This window comes from Melospiza melodia, chromosome 18 (genome assembly GCF_035770615.1).
Source record: "Melospiza melodia melodia isolate bMelMel2 chromosome 18, bMelMel2.pri, whole genome shotgun sequence".
Classification (NCBI taxonomy): domain Eukaryota; kingdom Metazoa; phylum Chordata; class Aves; order Passeriformes; family Passerellidae; genus Melospiza; species Melospiza melodia.
In genome coordinates, this window is record NC_086211.1 from 11,103,128 (window position 1) to 11,129,465 (window position 26,338).

At 38.1% G+C, this 26,338-nt stretch overlaps 1 protein-coding gene across 2 annotated transcripts in view; it reads left to right on the forward strand.

Moving 5' to 3' along the window:
- The window catches only part of USP7 (ubiquitin specific peptidase 7), a 68,029-nt gene that overhangs the window by 36,619 nt on the left and 5,072 nt on the right, over nucleotides 1–26,338 (forward strand). For both annotated transcript variants that reach the window (XM_063171093.1, XM_063171094.1), the window contains 25 exons: nucleotides 704–842; nucleotides 1,548–1,636; nucleotides 2,357–2,465; nucleotides 7,561–7,691; nucleotides 10,045–10,099; nucleotides 10,618–10,698; nucleotides 10,793–10,883; nucleotides 11,627–11,709; nucleotides 12,651–12,760; nucleotides 13,615–13,771; nucleotides 14,647–14,791; nucleotides 15,772–15,902; nucleotides 16,990–17,124; nucleotides 17,329–17,430; nucleotides 18,088–18,193; nucleotides 18,539–18,631; nucleotides 19,426–19,493; nucleotides 20,404–20,504; nucleotides 21,816–21,969; nucleotides 22,316–22,383; nucleotides 23,442–23,550; nucleotides 23,644–23,721; nucleotides 24,060–24,160; nucleotides 24,735–24,834; nucleotides 25,669–25,788. In XM_063171093.1, coding sequence (XP_063027163.1) covers nucleotides 704–842; nucleotides 1,548–1,636; nucleotides 2,357–2,465; nucleotides 7,561–7,691; nucleotides 10,045–10,099; nucleotides 10,618–10,698; nucleotides 10,793–10,883; nucleotides 11,627–11,709; nucleotides 12,651–12,760; nucleotides 13,615–13,771; nucleotides 14,647–14,791; nucleotides 15,772–15,902; nucleotides 16,990–17,124; nucleotides 17,329–17,430; nucleotides 18,088–18,193; nucleotides 18,539–18,631; nucleotides 19,426–19,493; nucleotides 20,404–20,504; nucleotides 21,816–21,969; nucleotides 22,316–22,383; nucleotides 23,442–23,550; nucleotides 23,644–23,721; nucleotides 24,060–24,160; nucleotides 24,735–24,834; nucleotides 25,669–25,788 — 2,656 coding nt within the window. The remainder of the gene's footprint in view (nucleotides 1–703; nucleotides 843–1,547; nucleotides 1,637–2,356; nucleotides 2,466–7,560; nucleotides 7,692–10,044; nucleotides 10,100–10,617; nucleotides 10,699–10,792; nucleotides 10,884–11,626; nucleotides 11,710–12,650; nucleotides 12,761–13,614; nucleotides 13,772–14,646; nucleotides 14,792–15,771; nucleotides 15,903–16,989; nucleotides 17,125–17,328; nucleotides 17,431–18,087; nucleotides 18,194–18,538; nucleotides 18,632–19,425; nucleotides 19,494–20,403; nucleotides 20,505–21,815; nucleotides 21,970–22,315; nucleotides 22,384–23,441; nucleotides 23,551–23,643; nucleotides 23,722–24,059; nucleotides 24,161–24,734; nucleotides 24,835–25,668; nucleotides 25,789–26,338) is intronic.

Sequence of the window (26,338 nt, forward strand, 5' to 3'; positions counted from 1 at the left end):
TCACCATTTTTATAATTTAGAGGTGAGTGTTCAGGGCAGAATGTAAAGAAAAAGTTACAAGTGTATTAACAAGTCACAGGCCATGTGATTCACATCCAAGCATTTACAGAAAAGGGTGATCTTCAGAAGTACCAACCAAGGTGCAGCTGGTGGAGCTGAGCAAGAAGTGCCAGTGCATGAGGCAGTGACAGGACCTGGTCTGAGCTGTGTCCACACTGATTGCCTTGCACAAGTGGTGGTTTTGAACACAGTGGTCATGAAGAAGTGCTGCTGGGACAATTAGTGTTGGGGAGTTTATCTCGTGGGAGGGAGGGTAGAAGCTCCTCATCCTTTGCTTCCCAAAGGCTGAGACCTCCCTGTCTGTAGACACCAAGAGCACTTGGAGCTGCCCATCCCTGTGCAGTGAGGCAGATCAGAACTAACTCACCTGGGGGAGCCCTCAGCTTCTTAAACAACCTGCAAACCACTGACACACTTTCTTGTCAACACTGTTGCCATAAGAAAATCTCCATTCCAGCTTCATAATGTGGCTTCAGAAAGCCCCAGAGGTTCATGCCCTCAATAACAATTAACATCTAATAAGAAAAAAAAATCAGATGTGTGAAAGTAATGAACCAAAAATTTCTAACAAAAAAAAGTTATGTAACTTGCTATAAAAAGCTTGGTTTTGAAAGAGTTTCAAGTGTTTCTGCTGTATTTATAGGTCATGGTCCTGTCATGCACAAGCAGTTCTCAAGATAATAAACTACAAGGATGATGAAAAATCATTCAGTCGTCGTATTAGTCACTTGTTCTTTCACAAGGAGAATGACTGGGGCTTTTCTAACTTCATGGCCTGGAGTGTAAGTAATTGGACATCTATTAATCTATTGCTAGGTAGGAGCAGTTTTGTACCTGTCCTCCTGCATACTGACATGCTGATAGCAAAGGGATTTTTCCCCAAGCTGTTGGTTTTTTTCTATCATTGCTGTAGATTTATTTTCAGTTTCTTACTCTGTTAACTTGATTTTTTAAGAGTGCTTTTACTTATGTTGTAATTTAAATATTCCCTCATTACTGTTTTATGCCTGGCTGATTGTGTTTTGTTATCACTAGGTGATAGTCACTGACATTCTGAAGCAGCATAAATTTGCTTGCATTTCCTTGTGTTCTTTCTGTATATGTACATGTATGTTTAATGCCCTGATAGTACTACTAAGGTTTCTCTTGAATTGTGAGAGCTTTTTAAGCATTTGCAAAGGTTTTGGAATATTGTCCAGAAGAAGCAGAACATTTGATTACCAACTCTTACATCATTGAAAACCAAAAAACTACTGCAAAATCTTAAAAGGCAGGAACAAGTTTTCTGCATTGAGACACTAAAAAAAGAATTAAAATCTAGTAAACTGTAAAACAACTGCTTTGGTGTTTTTCAGTTTTTCTTCTTCAGTTTATTACTACTGATAACTCAGGCTTGGAAATTAGAAAGTGGTGTCTAACAGGATGCTTTACTGCAGCCATGTTGCATGTTCCACTTTTCATGTTCCTGTGTCATTGGTGTTTTACAGGAAGTTACTGATCCTGAAAAAGGCTTTATAGAAGAGGACAAAGTTACTTTTGAAGTCTATGTTCAAGCAGATGCTCCACATGGAGTAGCGTAAGTGTCTTTGATTAAAAACAAAGCAGTGTCAAAAATTCTTATATTCTATATAATTCTAATATTTTTATGTTGCTTGTGATCATTCAAGTATTCTGTGCTATTGTCATTTGTAGCTCCCATCAGACATTCTCACTTTGTCACGACTAGTTGATGAATTCTCACATGGCAATTTTTTCATAGTCACAGAGATTTTATATAGCTTAAATTTCTGTTTGCATTACTCAGCAAAATGCTGTGGAGCTCAGCTTCTGTGTGAGTTGGTTTGTGATTGAACACCTCTGCAGTTGTGGCCTGAGCATTTGTGGTGTGGGAACTGATGGGGTTTCAGGTGCAGCCAAGTGCTGTGTAACCTGCCTTGGTTTACAGTTGTTGTAAAACTGCTTCATGTCAGTTGTTCTCCTTCATGGCACTTGTAAACAATGGGGATGTACAGAGGTGCAGACTTGCCCTTAAAAGTACAGCTCTGAGCTCCAGGACACCCTCACAGGACATCATTTTTCTGCCATATAGAACATATTAAAAAAAAAAAAAGGTAATAAAATCACTAAGCATCTATTTGCAAAGCCTGTTGTTACTGGCAGGCAGCAGTGGAGTGGAGTTTGAACCTTCAGTAGCAGTGGAGAGTAGCTGATACCTACCAGCAGCTACCTTAGAACAAACACTCTTTATTGTTGGAATACAGAACTTCCTTGTTTTTAACCACAAACTATTTTCTAGGTGGGATTCAAAGAAGCACACAGGATATGTTGGCTTAAAGAACCAGGGAGCAACTTGTTACATGAACAGTTTGTTACAGACTTTATTTTTCACAAATCAGCTACGAAAGGTAAGCAATACATGAAAGAACATGAGATTATAACATTGGCTGTTTTAATTAGCATTTCTGAATGCTTCAAAACAGACCTTTGTGATCCTTTTGCCTCCTTTATCCTTTCAGAGAGTTGTGACTTACATGGTGATGCATGTCTTACTGCAGGCAGAGTACAGGAAGCTTCCTTTTGTAGTTTGTGGAACACAAGCTTTTGTCTTCTGTGGAAGCAGGCAGAGCACCTGAAGAAGAGCACCTGAGCTTAGGGGGTGTTTCTGTATTCTGTATTATATGGTAATATTGCTAGGAATTGCTGGGGGCAGGGAAAGCAGTTTAACCTTGAAGATAAAAGATGAAACAATTTCCCTTTTCTGAAATACTTAAAATAGGGAGTTATGACCTCTCAGCCCATAAACAATGCACAAAGATGCACATTTGCTCCATCTTGAAATTGCTAATATGCAGCAGAATTTTTTTGTTATTATGGCTGCCATTCTGTAGTGATGCAAAACATTACATTTTCAGTAGTTCAAACAACATAATTTTATATTTACTTTAGTAATATTTTTTTGTTTACTGTAGGTGTTATTTCTTTGCTGCAAAGAACTTCTTTAAATACCTTTTTAATAAATATCTCATCTCAAGCCAGGATAAAATACACTAGATAATGTATAACTTTAAAATTGTGCAGGACCCTTACTGGGATTAAAAACAGAAGTGGTGACTGGATATTGGAGGTGGCTATTTAGAAGAGGGAATGTACTTGGAGAAAAAAACAACGTGGCACTATTCAGTGTATTGGAGCTTCCTATTGATCCTAATTCATCCATCTGTGCATTTCTGCACTTACTGTCTGTCTCTTAGTGAAAATGAACTGCTCTAACTTGGACTTTCTCTTATGTAGACTAGTTGCAGTTCAGTTAAGCTTTCTTTTCCCTTTTTGATGTACCTGCTTTCCACTGTTTGTAATTTCCCACCATCTTACTTTTTATATCCCTGTGGTAGGTGTCCCAGTTGGCATTTCTTCTTTCTCTTTGTAATGCTGTTTACTCTGAAGCACTGCAAAAGAAAAATAACACTTCAAACTCCAATAGAATGTAACTGAGATCTTCCTAATGCCATGGACAACAGATAAATACTTGACTTGTTTGACATGATGCACCTGTTCCTTTTTTGCAGGAGGTATAATTTACTCATTCAGTTTATCACTCATTATAGTGCCTGTTCTTTTTGCTCAGCACTCAATGTTTGTGCATTTTACTCTTTTGGATAACTCTGCTCTTGAGAGGAAAAAAAAGTGTTTTTGTAATAGCTCCATCTAATGCAGTTGAGTAGTTTCAAGACTGTCTTGTACCCACTAAATCAGTATGTACCATGAAAGAATGAAGAAGGAATTCTTTTTATAATACATATTGGTTTCAACTGAACTGATCTTACCAGGCATTTCCTGCACTTCTTCCCCAGCCCCAAAATAAAAGCAACTTTCAGCATCTCTTAATATCTGGGTAGTGACCATGTGAGAAAACCTAATTTATAGAGTTGGTAGCTGCAGTTTCTTTTATGGAAGTGTTCCTGGACATCAGCTGGAATGTTCAATTCCTTGCTCATTCCTCAGATTTTCAAAGCCCCTCAAACAGAACAGATGAAAAAAAAACAGTGGCAGTTTTAGACAGCTTTAGCACTTATCTCCATTGGTACAGATCTGGAAGAATCAATTGCTTCCTTGTCTGAAAAAAGTATTTTTTACAATTTTGTTTTCACTTTGTTCAAACTTGTTCTTCTTAAACCAAGGTAAAATAAAACAAAACCTGCAGTACCCTTGGTTTGCTTTTCACCATTTCCATAATTTCAGTGAATCCTCCTTCCTTGGAAGAAACAATGATTTCTGTTGCTGTTACTTGAGCTTTGTTCACAGAGGAGCTGCTGTCAGGAGCAGAGCTGGGGAAGCAATGAACAATAGCAAAGGCAGGCACATCCCTGTGGCAAGTCAGGCCCTGGGGAAGCGTGGGTGAGGATGATGGAGAGCTCCTTTCTTCTCTGCTCTGCTTCCCCATGGCACATGGGAGGCTCTGGTTGGAAATGAGACCTCCCTCTTAAGCAACAAGAGGTGGCTTCAGTGGCAGGGAACAAAGAAAGGAGCTTTGACATTAGAGCACATTGTTATTTGTTGTTTGGGAGTGATAAATGTGTGCTTATTCCAGTAGGGGCAGGGGTGGCTTCCCAGAGGGTCCAGGTGTCACCCTGGGCTCTGATACCTGAGGTGTCCCTTTGGTGCCTGTGGCTGCATTCAGGGCATTTTGAAACTTTCTGCTGGTTCCCTTGTAAAAGTCCCTACAACTCATAAGAACATTACAGAATGTCTGTATAAATACATTAAAATAATAAATGCTCATCCATTTCACCCTGATCTGGCTCTTTTCAAGTTATCCAATATATTTTACCTAACCTTGGAATTCCATGCACAGTATTTATTTCCCTCCTTTCAGTAATTCCTGATTTTAAGCAATGTGTTCAAAGTTACCTGTAGCATTCTATTATTATATAAATATCTAAAATTTTTCTCAAATCTCTCAATATGCCTGTACATGTTCCTATCCCTCTTTAATGTTCATTTCCTGAGGGAACTTCTCAGGTGTTAAATGAGACACCCTGCTATTTTACATGGATCAGAATGCCTCACTCATTTATCATGAGGTCAAGCTTTCAGAATCTGGAAGGATAAGGCAAAAAAAGCTTTGAAGAGGATAATATTTAAAAAATGGTAGTGTGGAGAAACACTTTAACTTAGAGAAATGAGCTCCAATATCACCTAAATACAGAAACAGAATGAAGAGCCAAGAAAGGCTGCGTTAAATGTCTGCTTTGTCATAACACATGTAGAATTTCCAAAGAAGTAAAACTGGTGTTTTTATTCAATGACAACTGGAATGTAGTAATTATAAGTAAGTTGTAAATTACTGTTTGAGTTTTACTTGAGAGATATAGGAAGGGAATTAATTGTCCAGATGGTATATGAGAAAAACATTTTAAAAATTGGGAACTAAAGGCAAAGGATTTGATTTTGATTAATTATCAAGGTATTCTGAACTCCAGTTTATGCATTTTTGAAGGAAGAGTCAATCACAAGATTGATTTTTAGCCTGCTGTAGGTTAGCATATTAGTATTTATTTTTTGAATGTATCAACACTGACTATATTTGCATTTTTTCATGACTTGATTTTCACACTTTGTTTCTATTTGTTTAACATAGCAAGTATCTATATATTTGTTTTTTAAAAAGCATTTATAAGATGTTCAAAAAGGTTATTAGAGACTGATGATAGAGTTTTGGAAGATCTGAGGCTTGATCATTTAACTACTTTTGTTCCTACCATTAGCAAGTGACACCTACCCTTAAAAAGGTTCATAAACCAGGGTACAGGAAGAGGTTTAAAGTTGACTCTTCAAGGTGCTGACTTGTTCTGGTGTTGATATTTTAAAGCAAAAAATAACTTTTGTTTGTGAAATTGAAGGTATAACTCTATCTAGTGATATTTGAGGTTTTCCCAGATCAACCTGGTTAACTGGGATTCTGCATTTGGATGATAAAAATAAATCAATGGGAAATTATTTACTTTATTAGCTTATTTGAGTTGTTCTGAGATTGAATGTTCTGATTTTAGGAAGGAAATTATCATCAGGGTAGTCCAGCTTTACATTGGGATGTATGGAGAGGTGGTGAGATCTCCATTCCTGGGGATGCTCAGAATTTAACTGGGTCTGATCCTGAGCAACTGGACCCCAGTCTGAACTTGGCACCTGTAGGCAGAGACAGATATCAGAACCTACAGAGTTCTCTTCCAGACTGCATCACTAGAAACTCTCGAAGCAGTGCTTAACACATTACAAAAGTTGAAGGTTTATTGAGTTTCAACAGTTAAAACCTGTTGCCAGTGATAAAACTGAAGATGCAATTTGCTTCAATTTATAAAATTTATAAAAGAAGTTTGAGCAAATCTCAAAGTGGAGCAAGGAAGTTGTTAAATTTCAAATTTTTATTTAGGCTTCCTCTTCATATGTGTAAGTACTACTAAAGTGAGACTTGCAACTGAGGAGGAATAAAATTTGGAAGTTACTTGTGTTCGTGATTCTGTTTTAGATCATCTCTATTGACTGATAACTTCTGAAAATTAAATAAAAAATCTTAAATGCACCCAGGTCCGCTTCCGCACTTCACTCTCAGAAACAGATCATTCCCTGGTGTTTCACAGGCAGAAATTCAGATGGTAATTTCTCTGGTTTTAACAGGTTATTTTCTCATATGCTGCTTAATATTGGAGGCTTTTTTAGTTTCATTTGTTGCCTAATCTCCTTCCAGGGCTGTCTGTTCCTTTTTATATTTACACTTCTCAAATGAACATCTCCCTTTTGTTTGCTCTTCCTTTCCCCTAGATGTATTGCTGTACACTTTTTAAAAAGTAAATCTCATCTCAGTGACTATTGAACTCTGCTAATCCCTGTTTGGTTTATTTGTGTAATTTCTTTGTTCCCAATCCTTCCCAGGTCAGTATAATCAGTGAATTGAATTGTTAAGCTGTTTATTTGCTTTACAGTGATGACGTTAAGTAGGAATGAATGAATGAATCAGGAACTCTCAGAGCTTCCTCTGACATCTTTCTCCATGTGGACCATTTCTGGTTTTGTTCACTTGTTGCCCTTTATGGTTTCACGTGGTTGCTTTTTCATAAAACCAGTTATTTTCAAGTCTGTGGTATTGACTGCTATATCTGGTCCGACTGTGATGATTGCAGAGACATACTGGGCATGAGAAGGTGTTTGAAGGTGTTAAATGCTTTAGTGCATTTGCTGTTCTAGGCTGGAATAAGGGAGCTACTTATCTAAAATAACTATGAATGGAATCTGTTGTTCACATTTTTCTAACCACTGTGCTCTAGGAAGAGTTGTTCCAGACAATTAATGTTTTTGCACTACAGTACAAGATTTTTTTCAGACTTTTTTTGAAGTGTTGATTAAATTGAGTTCTATGAAGGAAGTCACTGAAGAGGAAAGAATGCATTAAACAGGATGAGCAATAAACTTTTCTGATACTAATTGAACTAAATGCTTTTTCAGGCTGTGTACATGATGCCCACAGAAGGAGATGATTCATCCAAAAGTGTTCCTTTAGCATTGCAAAGAGTGTTTTATGAGCTGCAACATAGTGACAAACCAGTTGGAACTAAAAAGCTAACAAAATCATTTGGGTAAGTTTCAGAAACCTCGACTGTTTATTGAACTTGGGCTTCATAAAGCTTTTTTTTAAAAGATCATATTTTAATAAGGTTACTTTTAGAGAGGTGCAGAGAAGTGTTAATGTAACATGGTGTTAATTGTTAACTTTCTGTAGTCTACTTGCATAGGATTTTATTTGTAGCCAGTATTAAAGACAGTTGATCCAAAAGTCAGATTTTTTGGGAAGGGGAATGGTACAGAAACAGAGCTGTTAAAAGCAGGGTTATCATTTACCTGAACATTGTGTGATGCGTTTGACTTAAGTAGAATTTAAAGAAAATAGTCATTGAAACATTGCAGTTCATGTATTGTTAATGTCTTTTAAAATGGAATCTGTTTTAGAATTAGTGCAATAGCAGTTATTTGCATGTCCATTGAACATTGATGGCTGCTGTAACATGTTCCTACAACACACTGAAGACACAAGTTAGGACAGAAAGATTAACATTATTATAACCTTTACAAGTCTTCTCTTTGCATGTCTTGTAAGTGCGGAGTAGGATTTAATTAAAATCCATTCTGAAATACTTTATTTTGCTCACTGTATTTATAGGCTAGTCTTGTAGTAATACTGACAAGCCCTGTTTTATTTCAAAACACATTAGGAACATATCTTATTTCAAAGTACACATTGTATCATCTTTTTCATACAGTTGTTCATCCTGCATCTGCTGCTTCAACCTGTAGTTGTGCTCTCTCCTAAAACAACCTCTTTACAACCTTGTGTCTTGACAACCTTGACTCTTCCCCTTTAGGGGAATCTTAAAAGGAAATCAGTAGCCTCAGTGTTGTCTGTTTATCTGGCCATACCCTCTTCCTACTAGCAAATTGTATATTTGGTGTATCAGTGCTCCTACTGTCCTGTTACTTGGTGATAGAGTAAATATTTCATCTCCAGTTAAGATCCCAACTGTGTCATAGTCAGTACCTTGAAGAGGCCTTTCCCAAGAGTGTTGTAGGTGCTTAATTTTGTATCCAACAGCAGGGTTTTAAAAATGTGTTCGTGCCTGCTTTTGTTCTTGGAAAAGAATTTTAGAATGTGTTTGGAGATTCAGGTTTCCCTCTTCCATCATCATTGAATCAAAGAGGGGATTTTGGCCTTGTGAGCCCTGGGTGCTCAGGTATTATTAGGGTATTACTTTTTATGAGTGTTGTGAATTTCTAGGTTTGACTTCTTTAAGTAGAAATGATGCCATGTCTGAAGGAGCCCTTCTTTATCCTAATTTTAGTGTATGACCTTTTTCTTTGGTTTGTCCTATGAGCTGGCTAGTGTTTGAAGCCTAGAGAGTCAGGGCATTATTTTCTATTCTTGATTATCTGACAGGCCACTTGATTCAGCTTGTTTAATGTGGACCCCACACAGTTGTTGGCACACTTGGGAGATTAGTTTGCTGCCATGTGACAGTGGGGGTGAGTCAGTGAGAAGAGAGTGGGAGGGAGGATAAAGTCAGCACTGCTCCTGATCACCCTGCTGCTGCTTCCAGGGCCAGGGTGGAGCATCACACTGAACCTGGAGCCTACAGTCAGCACAGTTCACTTTATACAGCTGGGAGTGGTGACTGCTGCAAAAAAAGTTGTCAGAGACTTAGAACTTAAAAAGCTTTCTTGAGTTGAAATTACATTCTCACAGGTGTATTTAATGCTGAACCTAGAAACACTTTGTGCTTCTTGTTTTATTGAAGGCAGGAGTGCTGAACACCCTCACTGCAGTGTGCCATGCTGGCAGTGAGGCATTTAGATCCTGCTGCCCTCACCCCTGCTTTCACACCCTGTTTGCACATGGACAGCTCAGAAAGCTGAATGCCTCCTTGCAGTTACTGCATGCCGAAGATTAACTGTTTAGATGAGCACAAAGGAGCCAGTCTTTCCTATAAATCCATTTGCTTCCTTTCCTGTGCTGAAATAATCCCTGAACACCACTTGACTGCCCCTGAAGGGCCCTCAGAAGAGAGGCAGCTGGAAACCTGCTGTGGAAACTGATGGCATTGAATTGCCCCCAAGCCTTTATTTAAGAGTTTTTTGGCATGAACTGAGGCTGGAAAGGCAACAGCCTGGCTGTGGTCTCCTCACTCAGAGCCTTTGCTGTCCTTGCCCCAGTCTCACACAGGAGAAGTGGGGTGAGCTCAGAACAGCTGCCAAAATCTCCCTCAAGTTCCCTGCCCCTTCTTCCTACACAGCTGGAGAACCTGTGCATCAGTCAGTCCTAAATCTCAGTCTGTACAGCTTGCTGTGTATTACAGTGTTGATCTGCAAAGAAATAAAAAAATGTCTTTTCAGGTGTTTTTTCCTTAATTAGTAATTTTTTTATTTATTTGCCTTACAAAGGTGGGAAACTTTAGACAGCTTCATGCAACATGATGTCCAGGAATTATGTCGAGTGGTATGTTTATACTATTTCTTGCTGGTCTGTGATGTATAAATTTCTCTTGATATTCTGTGTGTGTAAATATATATAGTATAGGAACTATCAGAGTAATAGTGATTCTGATTAATTTAACTCAAGGCAAGAGTTTTTGCCTTGGTTTCTCTTTAAGAATGGGATTGCTTGTGGCCTTTTGTGGGTGAGGAATTTTTAAAGAGTAGTGAAGCTTGAAAGTTGCTGGAACATGTGCTAGTGGTACTTTTATAGCCATGGAGAGAAGTACAGTTTTGAAGATGAAATGCATTGTTACATCTGTGGGGGTTTCCAGACTCGGAGTGGAGTAGCTGGAGTAGCCCTCAGTTTAGGGGAAGGAGGAGGATTTAAAGAACTAGAAAGGAGATGCCAGTACAAATAGACTAACATTTCATTTCTCTCAAAGTGACTTAGCATCTAATCAGTTAAGTAGTCATGTGTGTGTGATGAATAAATTTAAAAACTGCAAGTTTATCTTGTGTGAAAACTGATTTTTCTTTCAGCTGCTTGATAATGTGGAAAATAAAATGAAAGGCACATGTGTAGAAGGCACTATCCCTAAATTGTTCAGAGGGAAGATGGTGGTATGTATTTTATACCTTTCTCAAAAATAATTTATATTAGCTCTGGTTACTTTTATAAAACTGAACTTCGGTGTTGTTTTGGTTTTGTTTGCAGTCTTATATCCAATGCAAGCACGTGGACTATCGGTCTGAACGAATAGAAGATTATTATGACATCCAGCTAAGTATAAAGGGAAAGAAAAACAGTAAGTGATACATTGTGACATGCACCCATCCTGTACTTCAGCGTGTTGGACAAATTCAGTGCCTGTTATTTTCAAATGGATTTGTTAGTGCACAGTGGTTGGAAATCTGTGCTTTAGGACAACTTATAGAAAACATTTTCAATGCAGAGTATGTTTCTGCCTGCATTACATTTCTTTTTTTTCCTTATTCCATTTCCTTTCCCTGCTTCTTTCTCCCTCATTCTCTCACTGGTATCTTTTCATGAAACTCTAAGAACTTCAGGAGTTTTCTGGTGTCATAAGACTGTACCATGGTGATCACAGTGGTATTGTCACAGTAGCTATAATTTACATATAATGATGAATTTGGATAAAATAGATTCTTATTTAGACCTGGCCATAGTAGTAAGATAAAAAAAGACTTATCTACTCATCACAGGGGTCCCTTGTCATCTCTTTACTGAGCAACTGGGCATGGGAAAGGATGCGTGAGAGTCCAGCAAACAGAGACATTGGCTTGATGCTTGTGAAGTTGAGAAGTTGTGGCAGACAGCTGTAGCTGTGTGATTTTAAAATCTGCTAGTATTCTTAGATATGCCTCTGCAATATGGTGCATTTCTTGATATTCTTAAACAATATAAAATTATACTTAAAGTAAGGACAGAAGTACTCAAACACAAACTCCTCTGTCCTAATATTTAATTTGATTAATATTGTGCAGGCAAGAGTAAACTTACATTTTTTCCTAATCTTTTTTCTTTCAGTTTTTGAGTCCTTCATTGACTACGTTGCAGTGGAGCAGTTGGATGGTGATAACAAGTATGATGCAGGAGAACATGGCTTGCAGGTATTGTTTTTTTAAACCTGGTTTTAAATCTTATTTCTTTATCTTTGATAAAATAACAATCTTGCAAAACCCATTCTAGATTTTATCAACTGATTTTGGTAATGTTTCGTCTTAGACAAGCTTTTTTTATAGCTCCTCTTATTTCGTGTTAGGTTTCTTAAAATGGAGCTCAGATTTTATAGCAGTTTAATTTGTAGTGATTTTTATAGGTCCAAGTCTTCCAGTTGCTAGAATGGTTTGCTTTTCCACCAATCTCAAGACTGAGAAGTTGTTCCTCTAAGAGTAGTCTGTTTTTCCATGTGTTAAGTAAAAAAGCAGCATAGCTCTAAAAGTAACTTTGGAGAGCTCATGTTTGTATTCTCAGCAAGAACACCAAGTGAACCCATGGAAATGAAACATTTATGTGTGTGCACGTGTTTCTGAGCTCTTCAGTTGCACTTTGCTGCACCACTGGAGTAAGCTGAAGTCCTTTGTAAATAATGTTTTACTGAAGCTTATTTCTGCAGCTTTGACATACCAGGTTCTGTCAGTAATGTTCTATATATTCTTTAGCTGTTCTTAGGAAGGTATAGCACAGTAGCCAAATCCTTGTTGGCAGGATGCAATGAAATTCTTATTTAATCAAAAATGAGCTTTTGCCTCCATATTCTCCTGATTTTATTTATGCAGATAACTTGCTCTTAATACACTGAGGTGTCCACATATCCTTGTATGAGTGGCCTAAATTTAATTTAATTTGAGTTTTTGTGTTACCGGAGTAGCTCATGAGAGGTTGGTGCAGCATTAGGATACTCAAATTGCACCCAAATTTTGAATCATTCTGGGGCACGTTGTGTTGTCAAGTCTGTAAAAGTCCATATGAAGAGTGTCTGCAACAAACAATATTTTGAGTTGCTAAAAACCCTGCAATTTCAACCCTCTGTTTCCTTTAAAATGTCTAGGAGGCAGAGAAAGGTGTGAAGTTCCTAACACTGCCACCAGTATTACACCTACAGCTCATGAGGTTTATGTATGATCCTCAGACTGACCAAAACATCAAGATAAATGATAGGTAAGTGGGTTGGTTGGTTTAGTGTGTGGGTTGGGTTTTGTTTTGAGAATTTAGATCTGTGAATGTATTATAGCAAAAAATAGCTTCCCAAAATCCTGGTTTTGCCTAAGCTCTGAGGCAGGCATGTGCAGTCACACACAGTGGAGGTCCCCTAAAGGTGCACAGGTTGAACTTTGAAGTTCACAATGACAAATTGAATGTTTAGTAATCCACAGTGATTGTTTTGACCATGAACAGGTGCCTGCATCTTTTAATGGCTTGTGTAGCTCCTTTGTGCAGTGTGTGGCTAGGCTGCCACCAGAGTGAGCAGGATGAGTAAGGAGTTACCTGCTTGCCCTCCATCTGTTTCCATGGATGGAGGGAGAGCCATTTGCCCACTCACTGTAAGCAGAGGCTGATAATTTCTCGAGGAGATACAGGGTTGGTTGTAAACTAAATGTTTATTGCAATTATCTCATTCTCACCAAGGTGAGATATTTCTGAGTAATGCTTCAGTCCATTGGTACCTCTGCTAGGGAAGCTGCATTTGTCTGCTAGAAAATAACAGATTTTAAAGCTTTTGCCTTGATGCAGTGAATCCAAAGCAGCTCTAATTCAGTTGAAGTGCTCTTGCCCTTGTTACTGTGGGCATGCTTTCCTGAGCTGCTTGAAAAGTTTATTTTTATTCCATTTTTAAACAGTATAAATTCTGCCACTGTATGCAGCATGTCCTGGTTAGAAGTGGCATTGTAACAGTAACATGTTCAGTTTTTATTCTTTGCTTTAAGAGTACACATAGTGTTCCATAATAGTGCCTAAAAATGTGTGTCTATCTTAACTAAAAATACAATTGTCTCCATTCTTTTTGAAACTAGGTTTGAATTTCCTGAACAGTTGCCACTAGATGAATTTTTGCAAAAAACAGATCCTAAAGATCCTGCAAATTACATTCTCCATGCAGTTCTAGTACACAGTGGAGACAACCATGGTGGACATTATGTTGTTTACTTAAATCCAAAGGGCGATGGCAAAGTGAGTATTGAAAAGCATCTAAAAGGATTTGTGTGTTGTAAATGCATGCTTGCAGTTTTTATAATGGGCAAATTTTCAGAATTTTCTTTCCCTAAAAGAAGAGTTCATACACACTTAGCTTTTGACAAAAGACTTTTTAGCTGAGGGAGTCCCTTCTCTTGTGTGTGTATGTGTTGAAGTTCTGCAATCAGATTTTATCCAGCATTTTTTTGAGGCTAACTTTGCTAAAGCAAATATGAGTATTTCCAGTGTTTCTGTGACTCAGAAGTTCAGCATGTTTGTGTATGTCCCACTGTTCCAGGTTTAGGTGACTTGATTGGATCAGACATTTATAGGTCAGGTGCCTCTTCCCTTGAGGTGACTGGTTTTGTGTGTACATGATTGTTCACAGTAAGAGTAGAAGTCAGATTTTACTGTGAATTTATTACTATTTGTAATTGATTCTTAATTGGCTTTATTGTTTTAATTTGAAATTTGATGCATGTTGCTCTTGATGTACAAAGAATTACTGGTTGTCTTGTGCATCTCTGCTTTTTATTTCATTTTACAACAGATAAAGTAGATTTTATGTTTCCTTCAGAAATATTAGATATTTGAAGTCTTAAGAAAAGCTTCTTGGAATAATTATTGTGCTTTTGGTGCTCACTGTAAAATGTTCAGTAAAGGTTTAGTATTTATGGACTTCCTTATGCTGAGCACAAGTAGCAGGTAGCACAAATTATACTGAACTAGATTTCCTTTTAAAAGTCACGCCGCTCGAAGGTAATTTTAGTTACTTCAAAGAGCTGAAAGACATGCCAGAAATAGGATTAATTTATCATTCAGGAGCATGTTTTTACGTGTAAAATCACCTTTCTGTCAAACTGCCTCCCTAGTGGTGTAAATTCGATGACGACGTTGTGTCGAGGTGCACGAAGGAGGAGGCGATCGAGCACAACTACGGCGGCCACGACGACGACCTGTCCGTGCGGCACTGCACCAACGCCTACATGCTGGTCTACATCAGGGAGTCCAAGCTCAGTACGTGTCCTCCCTGTGCTCAAAGAGCACTGGCAGGCAGGGCTGATTTACCTCTGAATTGTTGGCTGTGTTCCTGCTCAACAGGGCTGCCTTATTTACAGTGGGAATGTAGCGATCCCGCGGGATCGACCTGCCGCTCTCTCGCTTCTGGAGAGTGTGTGCTGCTGTGGGTCACCTTTAGCTCAGTAAAGCACCTGCAAAGTGCTTCAACCTTGGTGCTTTATAGGATGGAAGACTTAGTGAACTGACTTGGGTAATGGAATGTTGCCACATTTCACAGAGGAAAGCAAGGCACAATGATTTCTGAGATTCACATTCTCTGAACCTCAGAGAAAGGAAAAACACAATTCTTATCACTTGCTGTGCCTGTGTTGTGCCAAAGTAGAATGCAATATGGAGATTGTCTATCCAAAGTGAGGGTGTTTTGTTTCTTTGGCCTATCAAGGCCAAATGTGTGTGTGTGTCACAACTGTCAGGTGACAGTCACGAGATTCAGTGCATCGTGAGCAGTTGTGTGCAGTGTGAGTGCTTTGCAGTTTCAGTTTAGATGAAATGCATATAATATAGTATAATAAAGTAATTAATTAGCCTTCTGATGGTGGAGTCAGATGCATCATTCTCTCCCCTTCATCGGAGTTGGCTTTGATTTACTGATTTTTTGATTAATGAAATTAAATCAAATTGATTGTAAACGTGTAGATACATATATGCTTTAAAAAGGGAGTGGTGGCAAATATTTTTTAAATTCTGAACTGAATATTTCATTCAAAAGTCTGTGATACATATTTCATGGGAGTAGTGCACTTTGGTTTGTCGTAGAAGTGCTTCTTTTGCCAAAGCATGATGATATCAAACCTTGTTTTTAAGTGAAAGATGAAGGAAGTTGGTTTTGACTTCAAATCAGAGGGAAGTCAAGCATGTATGAAGAAGAAACTGTTTGATGTAAATCTTGAAATAACATCATAAAATCTGCTTTATAGGTGAAGTTTTGCAGCCTGTAACCGACCATGATATTCCTCAACAACTTGTAGAAAGGCTACAAGAAGAGAAGAGGATAGAAGCTCAGAAGAGGAAGGAGAGGCAGGAAGCTCACCTCTATATGCAAGTGCAGGTCAGCTTTAGAAACAGATTAAGTTACAGTTGCTTTACCATGAAAATTTAGGCTATTGAGCCACCCTGGAGGCAAACCTTGATTTTCTTTTTTTTTTCCTTTTTTTTAAATTTTTCTTCTGAAGTAGTGTTTGAAGAGAGATTATAATTTTACTACTTTTAGGTATATTTACATATGCAACGAATTGTAATAAAACACACAGTACAGTATGTTATAAACATTTCTGTTTTCTTTAGAATTTATTGTGCTTGTGAGTAAAAATAGTAGGTTCAGGTGAAAGGGAAAAGGATCAAGTTATTTCAAATGGCTGCCCTGCCCACTGCGCTTTTATCTCCTTCAGGAATTATTTTCTAAAATTAGAATGTATCTAGCCATAGGCTGCAGGTCTGGACTATTGCCAAACGGAGCTCATCAAGTAGAAGCAGGAGGAGAGAGTGCTTATATTTGCAATTATCTTTTTGGAAAAGCCAGATGGACAAGATTGTTATGAATTGCCTTAAGGAACCCTGTTTATGGCTCTTTCCAGAGCCCATCTGGCACAGGGAAATAGAACCCATTTTCCATGTGCCTCCATGTTTCCTTGCCTGTTCTCTCTGGTGTTGATAAGCAGAGATTCTGGTGAAGTCCAGCTTGTTCTGCCCTGCATTTGCACTGAGTTTGCAGTGGGACACTGGCAGCATTGCACTGTTTGTGCTTCTGTTACCAGAGAGTGCAGGGGAGCTGTGGGAAATACAGGGAGAGGGTTCAGTGGCCTCCTTGCATTCAGTCACAGAATTATGTAGCCTTTTTATTTTCTCCAAGTGCCAAGATTGTTAGAGCACGTTCCAAGACTTGGGATCTAAGCACAACTGGTTTTTAATTGCTCAGGATTTGTAAGAATTAATATATTTTAATTACTTGCACTGATGAGATTATCAATCACGATTGTTTAATTTCATTGTAATCTGTGTACTTGCAAATTTGCTCCCTGAGAACATGAATTGTGTTAGCACTGTGCCAGAGGGCCAGTGAGGTTGCATAGTAAAGCATCCTGAGAAGGTATTACCTGGGCTAATCTGAAAAGTAACCTTTAAATGTCATTTTTCAGATAGTGGCAGAGGATCAGTTCTGTGGTCACCAAGGCAATGATATGTATGATGAAGAAAAAGTGAAATACACTGTTTTCAAAGTATTAAAAAACTCCACACTTACAGAATTTGTTCAAAACCTCTCTCAAACAATGGTGAGTTTTCTGCAGCTGAATACCTGCATGTATTTATTTTGTTACGTTGTGGTTGTGTTCTAGCTCTTTCCTTCTCCACATATTGACAGCAATCATAATTTAGAACTCTTTAACACACAAGATCTATTTGAGTTTCTTGAAAACATCTTAGCCTATTTTTCTCTTGTTTTCATTTAGTTTCATATCACAATTTTTATTTTTTAGGGATTTCCCCAGGATCAAATCAGATTATGGCCAATGCAAGCTAGAAGTAATGGAACAAAAAGACCTGCAATGTTAGATAATGAAGCAGATGGCAATAAAACGGTAAGCAGTCACTGACAGATTATATTACTTCTAACATCTCCTGTTATTCTTGGTTCTCTTGAAGAATACCTAACTTTGAGACATAAGGTTTTTCAGGCTTTTGGTTTGAAATTAATTTCATTATATCTGGTGAAGTTTGATACTTGGGGAAGACTTGGTGTTTAGTGGATTAATTTGGATAGGAAGCAGAAATGTGGTTGGTGCGTGATTTTTCTGCTGTGGAAAAAAAGGTGTAACCATGATTTCTTATGTTAGATTAAAACAGAAATGTCCCTTTGACAAAAGGGGCAAACCCTCTGGGTTTAAGGAATTCTATTGCTTAAAATGTAAAATGTGTCTAAATACCACAGAATGGTTTCACCTTCCTTTTGTTTTAAAATTAAGTCATGTCCTTGCCATTATAAACATAGCTGTAGGTAAACTTGTGAAAGATAAAGTGGGTTCATTTTAAGTAAAAACTGCTTCATCAAAGTTTTTGGTGGTTTTATATTCATATTTGTTTGTCTTAATAAATTTCATGAACTTCCTTTAACACAACTTAAAAAAACACCTATCCCATTTGTCCAATTTCATAAAGTTCTTGTATCTGATTAAAATGCTGATACCAGGTTGTATTAGGTTCTTCAGAGACTTTTTTTCTTCTCTCTTTTTACATAGATGATTGAGCTCAGTGACAATGAGAATCCATGGACAATATTTTTGGAAACAGTAGATCCAGAGATGGCTGCTACTGGAGCAACATTACCCAAATTTGATAAAGATCGTAAGCATGCGGGCTAAACATTTCTAAAATACAAAATGCTTTCATTTTGGGTGTATCTCCAAAAACACTGTGCACTCCTTTTTTTCAACAATGTCATTGATGTATCCATCAAACCACTACAGTGCTGAAATTAGTTTTCTCATGCAATTTTTCCTTCATTTCTCTTGAAGTGGAAGGCATGCTTTGCATGTTTTTATAGACTCACTGAATAAATTTCTCTCTATATTTTAAGGGCACTGAATTAATAGACACATATTTGTTACTGTGTAAATAAAAACATCTAGGTGATCTCCTTCCCCCTCCCCAAGCCTTACTTAAAATTAAATCTTGTTTTTTACTTTGTAGATGATGTAATGTTGTTTTTGAAGATGTATGATCCGAAAACTAGGAGTTTGAATTATTGTGGACATATCTACACCCCTATATCCTGTAAAATACGTGAGTTCTGAATTTCAATTTCATTGTGATCATTGAAGTTTTTCAAGTAGATTGACACATACTTTTCCTTTAATAATAATAATAATAATTCCATCTCTGAAACCAAAGGTACACCACAGAAGCAAATCCTTATTTCACCCAGCACTTGAGAGTTTTCTTCCCCATGTGGGGTCAGTGACATTTTCTGCAGGTCTGAGCCTGAAAATCCCACAGGTGGACAGTTCATTGTTGCTGCACTCACCAGGTGTTACAGCTGTTTCAGACCTGTTGTAAAGCTTTGGGATGTGATATTTCCCTCCCAATAGCTTTTCATATAACTTCTTTAACCTTTCACTATGGCAGCCTGAGCAGCTGCTCAGCCTGAATTACATGTGAGCCTTGATTTTCATATAGGTCCATTTAAGGAGTTCAGCAAATACCCACTGACTAAAAATATTTTAGTTTTTTGTTTTGAATATCTCATTTGTTAACTTATACATATTTTTTAATTTTGTATTTTAGCTGTCTTTTTCTTTTTAAAGTTATTAAACCTTTTTTCTGAGGAAGGAGCAGTGCTATTTAATCTCTTGGATTTTCAATGAACTTGCACATATTTTTGTGGCTCAGATGAAGTGGAAAGGAACCATAAATGTGTGTCTGGTTGAATGTCAGCAAGGGAAACTTAAGGAAGGTTCTTTCTTAGGCATTGTAGAACCATCTACCCAGGGTAAAGAAAGGGATTTTCTCCTTTCTGTGGTTGGTCTAACTAGCAATTAGTGCAACACATTTCACATTCCTTCTTTTTTCTCCAACAGGTGACTTGCTTCCAGTTATGTGTGAGAGAGCAGGATTTCCACAAGAAACTAACCTTATCCTCTATGAGGTTTGGATTGATAAACTTTTTGTAACTTTTTGTCTTTTGCATGCTATAAAGAAAAAAAAATAATTTAAAAAAGTTGCTCATAACAATAGTAATTTATAAATTATCAGCACTGTAGTCTGTAACTTTGAAGTCTACAGTGCTGCAAAAGAGTAGCAGCAGAGAGTTAAATTCAAAACAGATTTTATATTAAACAGAAAAAAGTGTAAAGCTTTAAACCCAAAAAAAAATCTCCATGAGGGTCCTATATGAGCAGCTTTGTTGTGCTAAACCTGTGTTGCTGAGTTAGAGGAGCTGATGCTGCTTTAATTATTGGCCATTGTGTTTTCAGTTCCCACCTTAGTGAAGTTGAGAAAATGTTGCTTCTCCTTCCTTCCTTCCCCAAGCCAAAATCAGGAAACAAAATCTGCTAGGCTGTTTCTGCCCAAATACACAAGCAGTGACTCTTCAAAACTGCTACATTTATTGAGCGCTGATGATGCAGATCTTGCCAAGGCCAAGTCCTTGCTAGAGTAAGAACAAGCAATTTGGTTTTTGCTGCAATTTCTGGTAGCAGTCCTGCTGCTCTCCCTGGTGGTGCCAGGGCAGCACACACAGTGCTGTCCTAAAAAGCAAAGCTGTACTCCTTGCTCTGGGCAGGCCAAGGTTACAGTGCCATTCCAGTTTGTTTACACAGGTGCTTTTATCCCTGGGTCAGCCCAGAGGTCAGCCTGAAAGCATAAATATGTAATATGCATATAGATATTTAATAATACATGCATTGGATTTGAATAGATACATATCTATCCATTTGTTTCAGTTGAAAGAATGTACAGGTTACCTTAGCTGATGATTTCTTCACTATTGTGACTTATTTGTGATCTTTATTTATGTCTTTTATTTTGCGATCAATAATTTTTGGTTTTTGTTGTAGGAAGTTAAACCCAATTTAACAGAAAGGATTCAAGACTATGATGTATCTCTTGATAAAGCTCTCGATGAACTCATGGATGGTGACATCATAGTGTTTCAGAAGTAGGTATTTTAAAGGGGCACCTCATTGCAATCTTATCACCTGGTTTTTGAAAGCTGAACTTCCTTTAAGCTCTTTCATCAAGAGCTAAGTATTACATTCCAATAGTAGATGTGTTCTCTGCACTTCTCATTTGTTTATTCAAAGGGGAAATGAGCAAATATCAGTGCTATTTGAGTATCATGTGCCACATTACTTAAGGAAAAGGTGTCCTCCTAGTTTAGAAAACCAATAACCTAAAGTAGCTCATAATATTACCAGAGTGTGTTCAGCAGTGCATCTGATTTGTGCAGCTTTGTACTGGAGCCACTGTAACACAGACACAGAAGAGCCCTCCAGCATTTCAGATACTATGGCCACTGGACAAGGCTCTTGGAGCTCTTTCAGCCCAGAACTACACTGAACTGCTTCCCCTTTTTGCCTCTCCCTTGTGCTCACAGTCAGGTCCTTACTGGTCTGCAGTGGTGAGATGCTCCCAGTTTGCCTGAGCACGTGCCACTCGTAGGTGTACTGGTGCTTCAGCCGGAGATTTCTCCAAGGCAAAAGGGGAGCTCCTGCATCTTGTGTCCAATGAAGGGATCTTTCATAAGCTTGGCAGGGCTATAAATCAGCATTTCTATGCTCTCACTCCTGATGGTCACACCCAACTGTGTTGCTCTGTTTCTCTCCATGGGCTGACAGTGGGTGGAAGCCAGCTAGTCTATCTTCAGCACTCTTACCCCAGATTATGTGAGATGAATGTATTTCTCATGTCATGCCTTGGAACTCGCAGTCCCAGTTGACCCAGTTGGTGTTATGCACCCTTGGCTGGCTGCTGACTCCTGGGTAAGTGCACAGCTTGTACCCTGGTGCTATTTCTCTGCAGAGAAGTTGGGGTACCAGTCAGGAGTGACCCAAACCAGCCCCTGTGCCCACTGCTCTGCCTCTGTGTGCCAGGGAATGCCGTCCATCTGTCCTCTGTGCAAAGTGACCGATACAGGGGCTCAGGGAAAGCTGTGCAGCATTAGTACAGACACACAGGGATGTGGCAGGGTGGGAGGGAGGGCCAGCTCCTGCTGCAGTGCTGCTGTGAAGCCCCAGGAGCCCAGCAGAGCAGGCAGGGGCTGCAGCACACAGCCAGGGCAGGCTCTGGGTCACTGCTGACTGCACCAGTCCTACTGTGTGCCACTGGTGGCTCTTGCAGGTTTCCAAACTTCATCTCTGTATCTCTCCACTGCTGCTGACTCACTGTAGAACATGTTCTTAAAGCCCCAACTGCCTGTGTGTGTGACAATGTGATGTGTAATGGTATCACCATTTGTTTCCTCTTGTAGGGATGACCCAGAAAACGATAACAGCGAGCTCCCCACAGCTAAGGAATACTTCAGAGACCTCTATCACCGTGTGGATGTCATTTTCTGTGACAAAACCATCCCCAATGACCCAGGCTTTGTTGTTACTTTATCCAATAGGATGAATTACTTTCAGGCATGTCTCCTGTTTCTCTTTTGTTTCTTTGTTTGGAAAGTAACTTTTGCACTAACTCATTATACATACTTTTAGAAAAGTTCTTAAACTGTCTGTGTACATTTTTGCATTGTGTAGATTTCATTTTAAATGAAAAATTTTAAGGAAGCCACTAAGGCTTGTGGGAAAAAATACTATAAACTCCTCAGTTTTATTAATAATGAGTTACTTGATAATTGGATTCTTTCTTTGTAGACCATTCTGCTCTGTCAGGGAAATTATAGTCTCATAAAATAATGACTGTATGATGTAGAGCAATGTCATAACTGTGTGAAACAATTCAGAACTTACCAAAATTTATTTTCAGGTTGCAAAGACAGTCGCTCAGAGACTTAACACGGATCCAATGCTATTACAATTTTTCAAGTCCCAAGGGTAAGTAAAACAAATTCCTTAGTATTCTGTGTCTAAGCTGCTCCTCAAAACTTAGCCTTTTCCAGGTCATTAACTAATTCTGTACCAGTAAGATGTTACCTTTCTGGCAAGCACAGCAGGTTGCTGTGACAGTTGAAGTATTGCTATGTCTGTCTCTAGAGCCTCAAAGAATTGCATGTTTTAGAAGAGTTCTAGTAAATGTCATTTTAAAAATCATTAATTACTTCAAAGCCTGATGCTGTAGAATAAATTGCTAAGCTAATTCAAGTGCTGTTTCAGTGAATGCGGATTTCTAGAATGGAGGAGAGCAGAAACAAATGCACATAAAAGCAGTATTTTTGCTGATTTTACAAGTTTAAATGCAGGAGTTACTTCACTGAATTCTCCCCTCCTCCCTCAAAGTCTGCAAATGAGGTTTTATGAAGATGACAACAATCTAAGAAGTTCTCAGGTGCTCAAAGGGATATTTGTGGTTAAAGTGGTGGTTTTACATATGTTTGTGTAAAACTAGACTTGAATCTGTATAAAACTAGAGCAGAAAGTGGAGTATTATAGCTCTGTGTATGTGCTTCAGGAATAAGGCACATACACTTAGAGCTTTCTGTATTCATGCAAGTGTAAATGCTCTTTAGTTACCTGAGGCTATCTCCCTTCATCATCAGTGAGAATTTGAGTAGCTCTTTGTAGTTTGCAGGGCTGTGGTCACTGTGGAATTTGCAGTGTCATATGGCTCCACAAATTAACCTTTCACAATCTAGAGCATGTGCTGCTATGCCAGTAATTTCAGAGGAATGTAGGTCTGCAGCCTGTAGCACTGACATCAGTGAGCTTGTAAACATCCAGGAGAGTTAACACACACCCTGAATGGTTTTCTGTTCCCACAGCCTAGCTGTCTTTAAAATTCACTAAAGTTCTGTGTGTTGTGCTGCTTAGGCTGTGTTAGCAATTATGTGAAATTGGAAGACAGTAATAAAAATGTTCTTGGTGCTTCAATTTGCTGAGCAGTAATGGATTTTGAAGAGATGGATTTTAAGAACATGTTTTCTTTCTTTCTGTAGTTATAGGGATGGCCCTGGTAATCCTCTTAGACATAATTATGAAGGTACTTTAAGAGATCTTCTGCAGTTCTTCAAGCCTAGGCAACCGAAAAAACTCTACTATCAACAGGTAAGAGTCCTCTCTTTTTTGTTGGGGTGAGTTATAAAAATAATTCTGGCCTATTCAAAGTGTGCCTAAAGTGTTTTTCTTTTATTTCTTTAGCTCAAAATGAAGATAACTGATTTTGAAAACAGAAGAAGTTTTAAGTGCATATGGCTAAATAGCCAGTTTAGGGAAGAGGTGAGTGAAGCCATTACACACTTGCTGTCATTTCTGTGTCAGAGCTAGAATGGCTGTGGTTATGGGTCTACCTCTGAGGAGTACAGAATTAGAACAAAGTTGTACGTGATGTAAAAAAAACCTAACAAACCAACAGCAAAAAAAACCCCAAAGAGCACAAAAAATGTAAAAAAAAAATCAGATCTCTTAACAAAAATGTTGAAGATGACATAGGTGTTGACTTCAGTTATCTTTTCAAGATGAGTGGTTAGGGAGAACAGTCTGCTGTGTTCTGTGCTTTAATGTGGTTGTTTACTTTCTCAGATTTTCTAATGATTTTTGTGTTTCAAATTCCACAGGAAATAACAGTATATCCAGATAAGCATGGGTGTGTGCGGGACCTGTTAGAAGAATGTAAAAAAGTTGTAGAACTCTCTGAAAAAGGTTCAGGGAAATTAAGGTAAAGGTGGAAGACTCATTTCTTCTATGTCACCGTGTAAACGTTATGCACCAAAGTATCTGTAGAATTTAAAATACTATAGATACCATTATTAACAGATTAAATGTAATATTGTGTTAAAATCTTCCAGATTGCCACTGTTAAGAGTTCTTCTTAGCTATAAAAATAATTTTTACACAGTTTTTTGTTTTGTGTTTTACATCCTTGAGTTTCATCAATTGCATTTGTTAGTCATGACTTAATTGTTTCAAATCCAAGCATTTCATGCTATTCACTTCTCAGGAGTTACAGGAGTTAAAAGTGAGGCCATTTAAAGAGGATATATAAAATAATCTCCACTAGAAACCTATATTTTGTAATGGCACATCCTGGCTTTTTGCCATGAGCCAGAAAATTTAACTTCTTATGGCTTTAATGCTTAATTTTTACTAAAGATTGAATTTAGAATTTTAAAAATACAATAGCAGCATCAGTGTACATTCTACACCAATCTCTTTAAAAATTTGAGAAAGAAATGTTGCATTGAATTTTTTAAATTCACTTATTAAAAATGCCTTTTCTGTTTATCTTTAAGGCTGCTAGAAATTGTAAGTTACAAAATAATTGGTGTCCATCAGGAGGATGAGCTGTTGGAGTGTTTGTCACCTGCAACAAGTCGAACGTTTCGAATAGAGGTAAGTTGTGCTTGTCTTAGAGAACTTTAAAACCTGATTTGAAGAGAGAAAACTCTTTCAACTGGTAATTTTCTGGGTGCTGACCTTCAAATACTGGGATTTTGTATTAAGATTACATGATAATATTATATGTATTTTTTAAGATAATGCTTTAAAAAAGATCGTCCTTTGTTCCATCTGTTTCCCTACAATGGTTTCATTATTTCATTTTTATAAATGATTTTATAACAATACTGAAGACTTTGCAAGAGCCTGTCCAAAGGACATTGAATGTCTTGGCAGTAATTCCAAGGTTTGTTTCAGAGTTCATGATAGAAGTGTTTATACTTAGAACTCACTTTTGTACTGTAATATTCTAGAAAGTTTTGTTTCCTTTTCTATTACACTTGAGGTTCTTGAAGCAAATATGATACTTAACATGTGATCTTTCTTTTTAAACATCTCATCATTTAGATCTACTAACTTGCTTCAAAGATCAGAAATGGAAAAAAAAGTTTCCAGTGTAAACTGTAATGAGGAGCTGGCAAGAGGCCTGTGTTACTGTCAGCTAGTTCTGCACTGATAGAAGATTTCTTGTCAAAAAAGCCATTCAGGGAAGCCAGGAGAATATTTCCTGAGTAGGGGAAGCTGAAGTGCTGTCATGCCAGGGATGAGGGACTCTGGTAAAAGACTCTGTCAAACAACATGGCTCTTTTAATTGTTTTTGAATAGAATTGTTTGGAATCAGTAACAGTACATCAATAATGCTTAATAACTAGAAAAATAACTTCAAAGCATTCGTTTCTTTTTGTGGAAGTTTACTGATTGGAGTCACAATTCTCTGTCTGGATCTAGGAAATTCCTCTGGACCAGGTAGATATAGATAAAGAAAATGAGATGCTAATCACAGTGGCACATTTCCACAAAGAGGTTTTTGGAACATTTGGAATTCCATTCTTGCTGAGGATACACCAGGTGCAGTATGCCTTCCTTTTTCTCCTGTGGGATTATACTGATGATGTTTTCTATAAATGCTGTTGAAGAAATGCATTAATGTATGAAGTGAGTAGGAAAATACAAAGGTTCTGCCCTATCTGTGTCTTTTTATGGTTCAGCCATTTCCCAGCTCAGTTCCTTTTGCATACCCACGTTGTTCAGTGTCTCAGTGAGCCTGTGAACACCATGAAAGCTGTCACTTGGCAGCAGCTGCCATCCCCTGCCCCCTGCAGAGCCCCCCAACAAACCAGAACCCTATTTCCAGCAACACTTGAGTATCTGCAGTGCAGAGTTGTTGGCAAAAATGGCCCTGCCATGGTTGCTCTCACTGAGACAGGATTATGGAAAATGGAGTTGCTTTCTCCATCACTCTCTGAGATGACTTTGCATTTCATCCCTTCTGTAATTTGATGTGCTTTATCTTCTAGGGCTGAAAGTTGGTACAAGAACAAAAGCTAATTTTGAAAGCTTAATTTAAATTCTCAAGTTTTTCCTGTGGTGCTGCTCCAGCTGAATGTCACCCTGATTC